This window comes from Podarcis pityusensis, assembly GCF_964106645.2.
Source record: "Podarcis pityusensis genome assembly, chromosome: 13".
Lineage (NCBI taxonomy): Eukaryota > Metazoa > Chordata > Lepidosauria > Squamata > Lacertidae > Podarcis > Podarcis pityusensis.
In genome coordinates, this window is record NC_138038.1 from 24,664,600 (window position 1) to 24,681,580 (window position 16,981).

General features: G+C 47.2%; 1 protein-coding gene across 1 annotated transcript; it reads left to right on the forward strand.

Moving 5' to 3' along the window:
- The first annotated feature begins 737 nt into the window (after positions 1-737).
- LOC308461405 (keratin, type I cytoskeletal 19-like) lies at positions 738-14,775 on the forward strand. The gene is made up of 8 exons (XM_080978325.1): positions 738-2,084; positions 3,228-3,310; positions 3,570-3,726; positions 3,881-4,042; positions 5,727-5,852; positions 12,041-12,267; positions 13,473-13,597; positions 14,482-14,775. Exons 1-8 carry the CDS (start codon positions 1,593-1,595, stop codon positions 14,493-14,495), a joined length of 1,386 nt encoding a protein of 461 aa, XP_080834451.1. The 5' UTR covers positions 738-1,592; the 3' UTR covers positions 14,496-14,775.
- The last annotated feature ends 2,206 nt before the right edge of the window (positions 14,776-16,981 follow it).

Consider the following 16,981-nt stretch of genomic DNA (forward strand, 5'->3'; position numbering starts at 1 on the left):
CAAAGGTGTCATGGTTTTTGGAGATGCTCAAACTCAGGATGCAAGGGAGAAACGTGTTAAGAGGAAGGCACGCTTGGCAAATCCACACCGTGATCATCTCCCCACTGTCCCCACTGTGGAAGGATGTGTGGATCCAGAATTGGCCTCCATAGTCACTTACAGACTCATTGTTAAAACTGTGTTTATGGAAGACAATCTTACTCAGCTACGAGTGATTGCCAAAGAAGAAAAAGAAGTTAGGGGAAAGGTTTCTTTGTGACGTCCAATAATATGCTCCATTATGAAACTCTTCCCCACCCAGCGAGGAACCTCTTCCTGCTTCCTTTCCATGGGATGCTTGGGATTTGGCCATCCTTCTAGGGACAAGTACCTGAAAGATTTTGGCCTTGTATCCATGGTTTGATTTGCTTTTCTGCTTGTTCCAAGGTGAAGCAAAGTGGGGTTGACTGAGAAGTGTTATGACAGCCATCTTCCTATATCCCAAGGGCTCTCACATGGAAGATGATGCAAGCTTGCTTTCTGCTGCTCCAGAGAATAGGACCAAAACCAACAGATCCAAATTACAGTTGTATCTTGGTTGTTGAACACCTTGGTACTCGTCTGTTTTGGCTCCTGAATGCCGCAAACCCAGAAGTGAGTGTTCTGGTTTGAGAACGTTCTTTTGGAATGTAAACGTCCAACATGGCTTATACGGCTTCCGATTGGCTGCAGGGAGCTCCTGCAGCCAATGAGAAGCAGCGCCTTGGTTTTTGATTGTTTTCGGAAGTTGAAAGGACTTCTGGAACAGATTCCGTTAGACAACCAAGGTACAGCTGTACAAGGAAGGCGATTCCAACGAAACATTAGGAAAAACGTCTTGGCAGTAAGAGCTGTTTGACAGTGGAACAGAAGGTGGTGGACTCTCCTTCTTTGGAAGTTTTTAAACAGAGATTTAAAAGAATCTGTGAGGGGTTCTTTAGCTTTGATTTGTGCATTGCAAGGTGTCAGACTAGATAACCCTTAAGAGTCCTTTCCAACTCCACAATTCTATGCTTCTATGACGAGGAAAGCCCCCACATTCAACTTTGTGTCTTTGCTGCTAGTTAAAGAAAAGCCCAATGCTCATTAAGTCAAAATAAAATTAAAATGAAATCAAAATAAAATATCTCTAATGACAGCAGGAGGTTGCTTTGTTGCAATGGGCTGTAATTATTTGTTCTCCACTCATATTTTAGGGCTGTTTTATTTGATGATGCTCTCCGGTGAAGTGTTCAGTATGGGGCAAAGCCTGATGATTCACAGGACATTGCTGCGGATGATATTTTTGGAAGCAAGGTGCTGACGCCATGAAATGCCTCCCTCATGCAACTCCCACAAGCAAGTTTGCCCCAGGGACATTTTTTTCTTGGTAGAGGCAGCCAGGTGAGCCAGCCCCATGGAAGAAGAAGAGCAGGAAGACAAAGCAACACCCTCACGGCTACACCCACGCCATGGAAGGTATAAATAGAGACCTGTGTGGATGCCAGAATCTGCAGTCTTGTCTTCCGTATTGAGCTTTTGTGTCTTTGGGGCTTCTGCTTAGTCTTTGGGCTTCTTTCTGAAGGTCTTTCGCGATGAGCTGCAGCACCAAACAGGCATCCACCATGTACACGAGAGGCAGAAGCAGCAGTGGGAGCTGCGGTGGAATCCGGGTTTCTTCGGGAGTCTCTGGGAGGTGTGCTGCCCCTGCCGTAGGTAGCGTTAGATGTGATATGTCTGGGAGGAGCTTCTGCAGCGGAGTGAGTTTCGGAGGGGGCCTGAGTGGAGGCAGCTGCATCGATGGTGGCTTTGGTGGCGGGTACGTGTGTGCTCCTGGTGGCGGCGGCGCCCGCTTTGGTGGCTTTGGCATTTGCAATGATGTGCCCTTGATCTCCTGCGATGAGAAGATGACCATGCAGAACCTCAACGACCGCTTGGCCTCTTACTTGGACAAAGTGCGGTGCCTGGAGGAGGAGAACGCTCAGCTCGACTGCAAAATTAGGGAGTGGTATGACCGCCAAGGTGCCCTCTGTGACCCCAAGGACTACAGCTGTTACTACCAACAAATTGAAGACCTTAAAAACCAGGTACGACTATCTTTCCTCTGCAGCTTAGAACCAGATGTAGCATCAAGCTAAGCGAGATAGAGAGGTGGCTCCTTGCTCTGACAACAGAGCACTCATTCGTTATTATTTACGGCAACAGATCTTTCCAATTTGGCTTACGAAGAATGTCAAAAAATAAAATAAAATTCATTCTCCGAGGATTCTTGTCAAATCCCTTGATGTTCGGAACTTTATGCTGTTGGATGAATGATGGAGTTTCTGGTTGCGCTTTAAAAACCATGCTTTAGATAGCACCCCAGAATGATTAGAGGCCGTATCATTAGATTATTGTATTCCTTTGTGGGGAGAACATCTTAGATTTTTTTGAAAACGCTATTGTCTAAAACAATTAAAAGAAAGGAGAAGAAAAGAAATGGCAGCAGCTTATTTGCTGTAAATATGGCTATATTTACAAATGTATAGATCACAAACACATCAATAAAACAAATCAAGAGTGGTATCATGGCCCTCAGTGGTGCTTCTGCTGCTGTAGTGGTAAAACTGATAGGAAAAAAGGATGTGAGGATGGAATGAGACTTAAGGATATCCTGACACAGAGATGTGGGGTAATAGGTTGTCCAGATTTAGCCAGACATTGACCCCATCTGTGTGATACATTCAAAGCAGCATCATAGCACTTCACACAGTCATGATTCCCCCCCAAAGAATCTTGGGAACTGTAGTTTGTTAAGGGAGCTCAGAGCTGTTAGGAGACCTCTATTCCACTTACAGAGTTATAGTTTACAGAGTGGTTTAAAAGTCAATACTCCGTCCCAGAGAACTCAGGGAATTGTAGCTGTGTGAGGGAAATAAGGGTCTCCTTACAAATCTCTGCACCCTTAACAAGCTACATTTCCCAAGATTGTTTGGGGGAAGTGTGATAACGCTTTAAATGTAATAGTGCAGATGGAGCTGTTCATGGATGCAGAGAATTACAGGATGGAAGAAGCCCAAATTCAGTTGGTCCAATACAATCCTTCTGGTTTCGGGATGACCCTGTAAATGAATCATAGGCTTTGAGACAGTATAATGAAAAATCAAAAACTGCAGTTTGATGCATGATGCTGTGGGCATCAAGAAGAAACAGATGGACAAGCTCAAACTGTTTTATCCCCCAACCCACAGATTATCTGTGCCACTGTGGACAACAGCAAGCTTGTTCTGGATATTGATAATAACCGGATGACTGCAGATGACTTCAGACTGAAGTGAGTCCTTCTTGAGTTGTACGAGGGGCTCTGGGTGTGTGGGGTGAACCCTTTATTTTGTTCCCCTTAAATCCTAAATATGTGGTCCCCAAAGGGCCCATAATGAGTCAGCACTGATGAGCTGTATACAGAAGGGTGAGAGCTTCCTTTGTATATAAAGAAAGCCCTGGCAGAAATATATAACACACACACTTTCTCTCTTTATTGGCCCCTGTAGGGACCAACAATTTATCCTTTCCCCTCTTTTTTGGTTCTGTAGGTATGAGACTGAGCTGGCCCTCTGCCAAAATGTGGAAGCTGACATCAATGGCTTACGCCAAGTCCTGGATCAACTGACCCTTTGCAGGTCTGACTTGGAGGCTCAACTGGAAGCCCTCAGAGAAGAGCTGTGTTGCCTCAAGAAAAACCACGAAGAGGTAAACCTTGACCCCACCAGCCCCTTACAAAGAGATGGAGGGCCTACAAAGGAAGGGTATCCCCCTCCCACAGTCAGCTCCTGAAACTGGGAAGCACATTGAACAACCCACAACAAAAAAGCCACATTCCAATTAACTGGAATTTCCTTTTCAGGAAATCAAGGGTCTGAGGAACCAAGCAACTGGGGACGTGAGTGTGGAAGTCAACTCCTGCCCAGGCCCAGACCTGAAGAAGGTCTTGGAAGAAATGAGATGCCAGTATGAAACTATGATTGAGAACAACCGCAGAGAAGTTGAACAGTGGTATGAATGTAAGGTAGGTTAATATACTGTACGCAGCCAGGTATTGAAAGAAAGGAAGCTTGAAATCATCCATGCATATTTGGTAGGGGTTAGTAGCAGGCAGCTCTGAGCCAGATCTCGCCCTTTAGGGGGAGCTGGTTTTGAACCTCTCTCCCTTCTATGTTATGTGAAGTTACTCCAAAGATAAGGGGCTGGTGGTAGGAGAATAAGCAAGGAAAGACACGCCTTCTCTCCTCCTGAGATTTTCCTCAGCCCCTGGTTTGTCCCAACACCCTCCCCCTCAGAAGGCTCATCCAGCAAAATTAAGTCTATTGGCGAGAGAAAGTAGTTTACCTTGTATAGTAAGTCCCATGATTGATTCATGGAGGTTAAGACTGCCAATAGCTACCAATAGCTACTAACCACAATGACTGCTCTCCCTTCGCTGTTGCCAAATACCAGTTGCGTGGAATTGCAGGTGGGAAGACATTGTTGCATTCAAGTTTTGCTTGTGGGCTTCCCATAGGCAACTGGTTGGCCAGAACAGGATGCTGAATTTGATGGGTAATAATAATAATAATTATAATAATAATAATTTATTTATACCCCACCCATCTGGCTGGGTTTCCACAGCCACTCTGGGCGGCTTCCAACAGAATATTAAAATACAATAGTCTATTAAACATTAAAAGCTTTCCTAAACAGGGCTGCCTTCAGATGTCTTCTAAAAGTCTGGTAGTTGTTTTTCTCTTTGACATCTGGTGGGAGGGCGTTCCACAGGGCGGGTGCCACTACTGAGAAGGCCCTCTGCCTGGTTCCCTGTAACTTGGCTTCTCGCAGCGAGGGAACCGCCAGAAGGCCCTCGTCACTAGACCTCAGTGTCTGGGCAGTCTTTGGCCTGATTCAGCAGGGCTTACTTAAGTTCTTATTTATTTGCAGGGTTGTTGTTGTTTTGCAGGGTGAACTCAGAGTTCTCTGTGAAACTGCTATGGGTCTGGCAAGGCTTTGCTTCAAGCCAACAGCTCTTCTGCTAAGCTATGGTCCCTCATTTGGGTTTTGGTACCCAAGTAGAAAGCACTAGTGAAGGCCCATCTACAACACAGTATCTACCGTGTTTAGGAAGGATGAATTCAAGGTGGAAGTGGTGAACTGAAGAACAAATATAGCGATCTTGCCTTTGGGCAAGATTAAAAGATCTTGGCTTCATCAGGTTAGGAAAGAAGAATGCTGAGAAAAGGCTGTACAAATAGAGGTAGCTCAGTTTAAAGAGAAGTGTTTGGTTTAGTGAATATCATGAACCAATGGCCACAAGTGATCCTTCAAGGAAGGGCAACTGAAAAGCAGAAGAAGGCAGTTAACTCACCCAGAGTGGCGGGGACAACCCAGCCAGATGGATGGGGTACAATTAATAATAATAATAATAATAATAATAATAATAATTTGCAGACAAACTTTGGAATCAACCTCATGAAAGAGTTTTTTTTATCTTCATGGCATATCTTTAACCTATACCCAAATTTACTATATCCAACCAATTGGTCCTTGATTAATCTTTTTAGTGGATCTTTTGACATCCCCACCATCCTTACCTTCATCGTTTGCGGTTGTCATTCTTATAGCCCTTTGCTTGGCTGAAACTCATCATGAAATCAACTCAACAATTCCCTCAATAAGCCCTAAACCCCACCACCCCAATTCTGTGTTTGCTGCCTTTTCAGATGGAGGAAGTGAATCAGGAAGTCTGTAACAGCAGCAAAGAGGTTGAAGACTGCAACAACCAAGTTGTTGACCTGAAGCGCCAGCTGCAGACCTTGGAAATTGATCTGCAGGCTCAGCTTAGCCTGGTAAGTTTTTATGCTGGCAATCCTCCACCTTGGATCCAGTAAATGTTACCTTTGTATCTGCTTCCCAAAACTGTCTGAATTAGTCCCGCTAACAATGCCACCTGTGCAATAGGTATATATTACTGTCCTAAAGTAATACTATCAGTAGCTGCTCAACAGGTATGGGAATCTGGAATGTTGTAGATTTGAGGCAGACACATACACCAGCTTAGTGTAAACAGGGGGCTCCATATACTTTCAGCTGTCTAGACAATTCCACATTCAGGTCCCTCTTGCATGGGGACAACTGTAACCAGCAGGTGACTTCTGACAGCATTAAGAGGGAAAGTGGGGACCTGTAGGAAGAAAAGAGGCTGAGCCAAAAACAATCCACAGTGAGGCAGGAGTTGTGGCGAAAGCAAGAAGGAAAAGGAAAAGGAGACATAATCTGTGGAATTGCCTGTAATTATTGCTAAAGCACCACAAACTATTTTAGAGAGTGTTCCCTCACACACAAAAATGCGTGTCAGGGAACTGCCATCGGAAGGAAGGGAAGTGAAAGGGCTCACACAGGTTGGGAGAGACTCAGCAGCTGAAGAGGGAACCAGTAGGGGGAGAGGAGCTGAGCTGAGGGAAAGGGAGCTGGAGGGATGGCTCAGAGACACTTCCAGCGAAAACAGTGGGGAGGTTTCAGGACCTCCTGTAGGGACACCCACTCCTCGCCGGAAACTGTCACGCAGAGAGTCCAGAAGACGTGTTTCCGTTAAGGAGCTTTTATGTTGGAAGCGATTCCGAAAGCAACCACTGTCGGAATCTGCCAGCGACTGACGGAGCCATGTTTAAGGGGCTCCGTTACAGACAGAGGTTTGCAAACTTGACCAAACTCTGAGGGACTAGGATTTTACACACAAGCAGCTCATCGTCCCATCACAGCATTCCGACAGTCTTCGTGAGCAGCTTGTGCAGGAGAAGGCATCATGAGCAACCCAGCCGGAACCGGAGAAGCAGGAGCTGGAGCGGGTCCAAGCCTGGAAGAAAGGTACCGGGTGTTGGAGGTCCAGCTAGCGCTGCAGACGGCGAGGCTTGAGGAGAGGAGGGCTCAGGATGCAGACAAAAAGGGGAAAGACACCCAGCTCGTCAGAAAGGTACCAGGATTGGTGCAGAAGTTTGGGGGGGAGCCCAAAGACTATCATGGCTTTCGGACAGAGATGCAATATGCCCTCAATCTGCAGTTTGATGAATTCCCTGACGAGGAATCACGAGTGGCTTTCGTGATTGGGCATCTTGAAAAGAGGGCGAGAGACTGGGTTAGACCCCTGATGGCAGCGAATAGTGACGTCCTAAAGGACACGATGAAGTTCTTTCGCGCCATGGATCTGATGTTTTCCAGCGATATTGAACAGGGAGTGGTCCGCAGACAGTTAATGGCTTGCAAACAGGGGAGCCGATCTGTCCGTGAGTACTGGACTGAGTTCACCATGTTGATCCATAAATTGGGGTGGGATCTATCGGCGGAACCCATTCAAATGCTCTTTGAAGAAGGGCTTTCTTCGGCTGTGAAAGACGAACTTTCCCGGGCGCCCAGGGCGGAGTCTATGGACCAGCTGACCAAATCAGCGCTGACCATAGGAGCGCGCCAGGAGGCGAGAGCATTGGAGAGGCGGGAAGGGAAGGGGGAACGTTGGAAGGAGTTCCGCATTCCAGACATTCCAGAGCCAACTTTCCCGCCGGCAGAGCCGATGGAAATCGGAACAGCGCGCGCGCGCGCAGTTTCAAAGCCCAGTGAGGGGGGAAAGAAGGAGGGAAAAGGCGCCCGGAAATGCTATCTCTGCCAACAGCCAGGTCACTTTGCCAGAGTCTGCCCCCAGAGGAAGGAATGGCAAGGGATGGTAGGAGCTGTGGAGGGAAGAGAGGAAGAAATACCGAAGCAAGTAAAAGCCAACGCCTGGCTGCCACCGTCGGGGCACAGCAGCCAGGCCAAAGAGCAGTGAAAGTGCCCACGCCAGAACCTCCTAAACCCGCCCTAGTGATAGAAGTGGCGCTAGAGCTGCCAAACGGACACCCTCTAAAGATAAAGGCGCTGTTGGACTCAGGCAGCTCCTGCAATTTCATGAGCAAAGAGTTTGCAGCTGAACACCAGATACAGACGATCCCTTTAAGCAACCCCCTGCAGGTGACCACGATCGATGGCAGGGAGCTGTTGGGAGGAGAAGTCAGCTTGCAGACCGTCCCAATGATAATGAAGGTGGCAAGGCACACCGAACTGATAGCGTTTAATGTGGCCACCTTGGGAGGAGCTCCCATTATATTGGGGATGAGCTGGCTAGCGTTACATGATCCGCTGGTGGGCTGGCATCAGAGAGTGGTTTCTTTTGGTTCAGCACATTGCTTAGAACACTGCAAAGAGGGAAAGGGTTTGGCAGGGGCCCAAGCCACCCTAGCAGGGACTGAAGTAACGGAGAACGTGAAGGTACCACGACAATACGCAGATCTCCGCGACGTCTTCAGCGAAAGGGAAGCTGACCAACTACCCCCGCATAGACCCTTTGACTGTCAAATCAATTTACTCCCTGGGGCACAGCTCCCTGTAGGCAAGCTGTACGCCATGTCAGACAGAGAGATGCAGGAGCTAAGAGAGTTCATTGACAAGAACCTGAAGAGAGGGTTCATCAGAGAGTCCAGGGCGGTGGGGGGCAGCCCAGTGTTTTTTGTGGATAAAAAAAAAACGAACAAGCCGAGGCTTGTGTGTGACTTCAGGGCCTTAAATGCAGTGTCAGAACCAGTGGCTTTCCCTATGCCCAGGATTGACGACATTTTGACAAGGGTCAGGAAGGGAAAGATTTTTACTAAACTGGACCTAAGGGGGGCGTACAACCTGATACGAATAAGGAAGGGGGATGAATGGAAAACCACCATGTTCACCCCTTTGGGGGCATTTGAATATTTAGTTATGCCCTTCGGCCTACAAGGAGGCTCCGCGTGCTTTCAATCGTTTATGAACCACGTCCTGGGGCCTTTGCTTTACAAGAATTGTGTGGCCTTCTTAGACGACGTGTTGGTGTATTCTGAGAATGAGGAGCAGCATGTGAGAGACGTCAGAGAAGTGTTGAGCAGGCTGCAAGCCAACCAGCTGTGGGTGAAACTGGAGAAGTGTCAGTTTCATACCAAGGAGGTGGAATTCCTGGGGTATCGCCTGTCAGACAAGGGATTGGCCATGGATCCCGGCAAGGTCCAGGCGGTGCTGGAATGGAAAACACCCAAAACAAGGAAGGATGTGCAGAGGTTCCTAGGATTTGGGAACTTCTATCGTAAGTTCATCCGAAACTTTGCCCACCTGACGGCGCCCATTACGGACTGTCTCAGCAGTAAGAAGAAGTTCGTTTGGACTGAGGAGGCGGAGCGAGCATTTGAGGAACTAAAAAGGGCCTTCGCCTCGGAACAACAACTCCTGCATGTGGATTTACAAAAACCGATGAGAGTGGAAACTGACGCATCAGACAGAGCTATTGGGGCGGTGCTTCTGCAGCCAGGGAAGGAGGAGTCAGAGTGGAGACCGTGTGCCTTTTTTTCGCGAAAGCTGAACAAATCCGAGAGGAACTACACGGTGTATGACCGAGAACTACTAGCCATTCATGAGGCGTTCCGGAGATGGAGGCACCTGCTAATTGGCGCACAACATAAGGTGCAAGTGTGCACTGACCACAAGAACCTAGAGTATTGGAGGACGGCACGAGTGCTCAACCAACGGCAAGTGAGATGGGCCCAGGAGTTCTCCAAATTTAACTTTGAGATTTGTTACGTGCCAGGCCCAGAGAACATTAGGGCGGACGCTCTCTCACGCAAACCTGAATATTTGGAGGGGGAGGGGGCACCCGAAGAGAGACATGTCATTCCAGAGGACCGCTGGGTGTGTGGGGCGGCATTGGTGGGACAAAGAGAACTGGTAGAGGAAACAGAGAATGATGAATACGCCCAGAATAAGCTCAGAGGTCTTAGGGGTGAGGGAGAGGAACCAGGGGGTTTCGAGGAAAGAAATGGAGCTTTGTATTACAAAGGGGCACTGTATATCCCTGAAGGAGACTTAAGGGGGAGGGTACTCAAGCAGTTGCACGACAGCCCCACGGCGGGGCATTTTGGACAACACAAAACCATGTGGTTGGTCACCAGGGAATTTTGGTGGCCTAAGGTGAGGGAAGATGTACGGGAGTATGTAAGAGGGTGTGAGCAATGCCAGCGAGCCAAAGGGGAGAGGCGGGCACCGGCGGGGCTATTAGAACCCTTACCAACCCCAGAACGACCTTGGGAGGCAGTGTCGATAGATTTTATGACTGATCTGCCGAAGTCCAAGGGGAAAACAGCCATCATGGTGGTGGTAGACCTACTAACAAAGATGTGCCACTTTGTAGCCTGCTCGCATGCAGTCACGGCGGAAGAGACAGCGAAGTTATTTGTAGAACACATTTTTAGGTTGCACGGGGTGCCATTGAGGGTGGTCTCAGACCGAGGAAAACAATTTACTTCCAGGTTCTGGAGGAAGCTCATGAGCTTACTGCAGGTGGAGGTCAACTTTTCGACTGCCCGGCACCCTGAAACCAACGGGCAGGCGGAAAGAGCAAACGGGGTCCTCCAGCAATACCTGAGGTGTTATGTCAATGACAGAGAGAATGACTGGGTAGAAAAGTTGGCGCTGGCGGAATTTGCCTACAACAATGCCGAGAATGTGTCCACAGGGATGAGCCCCTTCTTGGCTAATTATGGGTGTCATCCCAGGGCTTTCCCAGGGGGAGAAGGGGAGAGATGGGGTGTCCCGGCAGCCGAGCATTTTGTAGAAGAAATGGAAGCAATCCATCGTCAGCTCCAACTCAACTTAGAAAGGGCGAAGGAAGAATACAAGAGGCAGGCAGACAAAAACCGAAGGGAAGGTGAAACCATAAGGGTGGGAGATAGGGTGTGGCTGTCAACCCAAGGGTTGCCGTTCAAAGGAGGTTGTAAGAAATTAAGACCCAGGAGATTGGGTCCCTTTGAGGTCATTCAACAGGTCAACCCAGTGGCTTTCAGGCTCCGGTTACCCAACCACATGAAACTGCACCCAGTATTTCACAGGTCGTTACTGTCACCGTATGAGGGGGGACGAGAAGGGATGGCCACTCGGGGACCGGTCATAGAAGAAAGGGAATGCAGCAGCCATGTGGCAGAAATCCTCGACGCCAGATGGAAGGGGGATCAGGTGGAGTATTTGGTAGCGTGGGAAGGAGAACCGGAGTCAGAAAACACTTGGGTAATGGCAGAAGATATCAATGACGAGGTATTGATAGAAACGTTCCATCAAAGGTTCCCAAGGAAACCTCAGCCTGTGGAGAGGTTCCGGAGGGAATACTTTGGGACCACCGATGAGGAGGAGGAGTTGGAAGGATTCTCGGAATCGGAAGGGGAAGGGGAGATGGACTCTGAGGAGGAGGAGTACTTCGAGACCAGGAACCGCAACAGGTGGAGAGAAGTGTTCGGGACATCGGAAGATGAAGGAAGTTCATTCCGGGGTTTTGCCTCCTCACCGCCCGTAGAGGAGGGGGCGAGAGGGGATGAAGGGGGCCCTGGAGGGGAGGTGGATGTCAGGGAACTGCCATCGGAAGGAAGGGAAGTGAAAGGGCTCACACAGGTTGGGAGAGACTCAGCAGCTGAAGAGGGAACCAGTAGGGGGAGAGGAGCTGAGCTGAGGGAAAGGGAGCTGGAGGGATGGCTCAGAGACACTTCCAGCGAAAACAGTGGGGAGGTTTCAGGACCTCCTGTAGGGACACCCACTCCTCGCCGGAAACTGTCACGCAGAGAGTCCAGAAGACGTGTTTCCGTTAAGGAGCTTTTATGTTGGAAGCGATTCCGAAAGCAACCACTGTCGGAATCTGCCAGCGACTGACGGAGCCATGTTTAAGGGGCTCCGTTACAGACAGAGGTTTGCAAACTTGACCAAACTCTGAGGGACTAGGATTTTACACACAAGCAGCTCATCGTCCCATCACAATGCGCATGCATTATGAGCAACTGGCAAAGTTTAATCCCTAGTAAATGATATTCTCCATCCACTCAACAAGTTCTCTTCTTTCCACAATAGCTCGTAGGATATTTTGGGCGCTCTCTCTCTCCCCCCCCTCTCTCCTCCCCCCTTAAACTTATTTGTGCTAAAAGTTTTGCCAATGTGTTTTTTAATTCTTCAGAGGGACACGCTGCAAGGATCCCTGGCCGAGACCGAGTGTCGATATAACAGCCACTTGTGCGAAATACAGAACCAGATCTCTTGCGTGGAGCAGCAGCTGGCAGAGTTGAGGGCAGAGATGGAATGCCAGAACCGAGAATACAGGGACCTCCTGGATGTCAAATGCCGCCTGGAACAGGAGATCCAGACCTACCGCTGCCTGCTAGAGGGAGGCCAGAATGACATTGTGTAGGTATACCGTCAAGTTCTCGGGTTTCCCCTGTGCTTCCCCTACTGTTCATGAGTGACTAGGGAGAAACCCCATGGAACAGATGTGCTTAGAACCTAAATGAATACTGGCAAATTTTTAATTCTTAAGAAAAGCCCTTCTGGATGAAACCAAAGGCTGTTCAGACCAGCATCCTGTTCTCACAGTGGCCAACCAGATGTTTACTGGAAAGCTCACAAGCAGGACCGGAGTGCAAAAGCACACTCCTCACTATTGATTTCCAGAAATTGTGGCCAGAGCAGTGTGTGGCTTAACCACCTGCAGTGGGGCTGATGTATTGATGACCCTACTTTGCATGAGAGGCCTCTTGATCCCTAGTTTTCATATATATATTTATTATATTTATATCCTGCCTTCCCACAGGAAGCACAAGCTGGTGTCCATAGTTCTCCCTTTTCCCATTCTGTCCTCACAACAACCCTGTGAGGTAGGTTAGGCTAAGAGAAGGTGACTGGCCCAAGGTCATCTAGCAAACCTCAGCAGGGATTTGAACTCGGGTCTCCCAAGTCCTGATCTGGAGTGTGCATCCAATCCAAATCCGGGTCCAGCACCAGTATCCTGCCAGCCCTGTCCCCGATTGCTGTTTCCCTCCTTCCCCACTGCCAAATATGCTGTTTATATTGGTATAGACAACAGGAAAAAAGCGTCTGCTTAGAAGAAGTAGTTCAGCCTCGGATGACTGTGTCCTCTAAGCCATTACTTACAAAAAACAACAAAACAACAACAACAACATTTTGGCTTAGGGAAGCACAAAACATAAAGGTAAAGGGACCCCTGACCATTAGGTCCAGTCGTGACCGACTCTGGGGTTGCGGTGCTCATCTCGCTTTATTGGCCGAGGGAGCCGGCGTTTGTCCGCAGACAGCTTCCGGGTCATGTGGCCAACATGACTAAGCCGCTTCTGGCAAACCAGAGCAGTGCACGGAAACGCCATTTACCTTCCCGCCGGAGCGGTACCTATTTATCTACTTGAAGTCGAACGGACTTCAGGAACGGGTTCTGTTCGACCTCCAAGGTACGACTGTAGTTGTCTGCTCAAAACATCCCCTCATCCCCTCGCTCCAGCACTGGGTGCATGGCATAAAATTGCAAGTATCATTAGCTTCCAGTGCTGTTCACCTACTTTTGATCTCATCCAACGACCCTCTTCCCCTCTCTGCACCAGGGGTTCGAGCAGTGGCGGTTCAGGAGGCGGAGCCTGCAGGCAGTCAGGAGGAGGTGTGACTAGAAGTTCCCACACGTACATGGCCTCCTCTTCCCAGTGCCAGCCTTGCCAGCCTGATGTCAAAGGTAAGTGGGGAACGATGGCGTCTCCTACATTCACCAAGTATTGAAATTTTACAGGTATTCAAGAAGGAACAGACTTTCTTTCATATGTGGTGGTCCTGTAAAAGGGTAAAGGAGTATTGGGAAATAAATTATAATGAATTGAAAAAAATGTTTAAAAGCACTTTTCCACAAAAAAACCCCCAGAGTCCTTTTCTTGGGGATAATTCAGATGGAAATTCCCAGGTGTCAAAAAAGGTTATTTATGTATGGCACTACTGAGGCTTGTGTTTTGTTAGCCCCAAAATGGAAAATGAGTGAGGTCCCAACTAAAGAAGAATAGCAACTTAAGCTGACAGAATATGCTCAGCTTGCAGACTTAACATATAGAATAAGAGAACAAGAAGAACATAGGTTTAGAGAAGATTGGAAAATGTTTATTCAATATATGGGAGTGGGGATTGTGTACACCTGAAAACATTGGCAGCATTAAGACAAGTTCAGTAGTGTAAATAACTTTTGATGGAAGTAATAATGGAATATTGAATAGTTTAGTTTATATAAAATATGCAGGGATTTATGCTATGCAAAACGAACCATGGAAAGAGAAGAAGGGAAGTCATTGATATTTTAAGGTTGTTTAAATGAGTATTCTAAATTGTAAAACAGAAAATTTAATCAAAATTATATATATAAACTTTACAGGTGTTAATCTGTAACTTCTAGTCTAATTTAAATGCCATATGAAAACCATATGAATCCCCTAGCAAATGTCCTCTGGAGCCTTGGGAGAACTCCTTTTTTCTGCCAGGCTATCATCACCATCTTCAGTGAGGCTGTATGCATTAGCTTGAAATATTCTTTCTTTGGTCATAGCTGAAGATTTTCCTCTTTTTTCCACTCTCCAGGGTACAGCAGATAAGAGCTGGAAAGAGAAGAGCATCTTCTGTAGATGCGGCTATTGCAATTCTATCCTGTAAACTTTCTAGACAAGCAAGAGGAATATTTTCCCCGCTAGCTACTGAACACTATAAATACCAACCATCCACCAGTGGGCTGACCTCCAAGCTCATTATATTATTCACTTTTATAAGCTCCGGGATATTATTAACCATGGCTAAATGTTAACCAGCATTGTGGGGTTGGTCTTGGGCATTGTGGGACTTCAATAAAACTATGCTTCTGCCTGATGCAAACAAAAACTTTGTGTCTCTGTGTCATCATTTGGAGTTATCTCTGTTGTTCCTTTAGATGCAGACCCCGTAATGACAGGCATCCAAAAAACCCACTGAAATGTGTAAATATTAAGCTTTACCTGAGCTCCTTAGACATTGGAAGAACTGCCACTAGTTCTTCTGTTTTATTCCTGCTGAAAGGACAGCAGAGGTGGCATTAAAGCAGGGCTGGAGAAATTTGGTTCAACATTCGATTCCAGAATGCATTAACTAGTGTAAAGCGTGCATATAAATGCATATATTGATGAAAATGGCAGACTATGTGTGTCATATTTGGGGCAATTGCTTCTCAAAAATGTGTATGTTAGTCAAATCTGCATACAAAATCCTGTTTATTAGGAGAAATTAACTCTGAAATGATGAGGAATTTTCTTGAAGATTTATTATAATTGCTATTTTTGCAAATTGTTGTGGCAATGTGGTGAACTGAATTTAAGATTAAGAAAACGAGAAGCATAGAGAACCTGGATTTGACAGATTCGTGCATCCCAAATAGTTACCGGCCCAGTAGCACCCAGGAACTTTGAGTAAGTGCCAGGACCTACTGACTGTGATGGCACTGACACCTTGCTTGTACTGGATGGCTGGGCTGATAAGCTGCTATTTTAAAATTTCCCACAATGCTCCAGAGTGATGCTACATTGGGGGCGTTTAAAATGGTGACCCACCGTCACACACTTCTGCTGCCAGGTAAGGCGGTCTTCTGACAAAGGAACAAATTCACCAGGGGACAATTTGACAAGGAGCCCCTCAAGCCTGGAGCCAAATCTGTTTGGAAGCATAAGCTCCTGATATCAGACAACACCCCAAGCCACTTAAATGGTATAGATGTCTTTTTTAAAAAATCTATTATATGATATGGTTTGCAACATGGGTCGGCAAACTAAGGCCCAGGGGTTGGATCCAGCCCAATCGCCTTCTAAATCGGGCCCGCAGGCGGTCAGGGAATCAGCGTGTTTTTACATGAGTAGAATGTGTGCTTTTATTTAAAATGCATCTCTGGGTTATTTGTGGGGCATAGGAATTCGTTCATTCCCCCCCCCCCCTTCAAAACATAGTCTAGCCGCCCACAAGGTCTGAGGGACATTGGACCGGCCCCCTGCTGAAAAAGTTTGCTGACCCCTAGTTTAGAAGGTACAATGCACACACACAAACTCCACTTTTAGCAGATTATTTAGAGAAAGCAGAATTGCAAACACAGAATTAAATCATTAGGATTTTTGTGGTTCAGAGAATGATATGCAAACTGGCTTAGCAAGAAATGCTGGCAAATGTTGATAAGGCTTGCCAAAGCAGCACGCTTAACATAATGCTTGGTTTCAGAGGACAGGTTTCCAAAGTTGAGAAATATCAGCCAGAATTGGCTGGCTTTTGATCTCAATCTTCACGATGCAGCATTTGGTACGGACTGACAGGTTCTCTCCTTGGTCAGAGAGACCACTCGAAATAAGGCAAAGGCACGAGAAAAGGAGGAGTAAGTTTGAGGAACAAAGGCAGGATAGAAGCAGAAAAAAGTAAGTCCAATCCTCTCTGACTCCAAAAACATCGAAACCCTGTGAAGCACCACACGGCATCATTACTAGCCAATCCCTTTCTTTCTTGCGGTGGCCTTTATGAACGAGAACAAAGAAAGATGGAGAGGCAATGAACTTGGTGTTACAAAGGAGCTGAAGGAAGAAAAGAATTTAATAAAGTTAATAAAAGCATAAAAAAAGAATTTTACCCACATGTCCGAGCCATGTGCTTGATCTTTATTTTTTTAATGTCACAAAAATATTAATGATAAATTGTGAGACATGGAATTCTAATATATTTATATGGCTTCAGAAATACTTATGTGGGCTGGCCCAACATTCTGTAGGAGGAGAGGAACTTTGCTGACCTGACTGAATACAGGCAGCGACCAATTTGAGCACATTGAAGTGACATGTGACTGCCAGAGTGCAGGTCCTGTGGGACCTGGAAGAGGACAGAAGAGAATGGGGACGGGGGTGGAATGGTGGCGGAATGCGGCAGAATGGGGTGGGGCGGGCTTATTTGCACTGCCCCGACGCACGAGGGGGCAGGCAAAATGGTTGCTGCCTGTGACATGAATCCAGAAAGGAAGTATAGCTGCAGCATTCAGAGCTCTAGTTCAGAGATGCGGAACCTGCAGCCCTTCAGAATTTGTTGA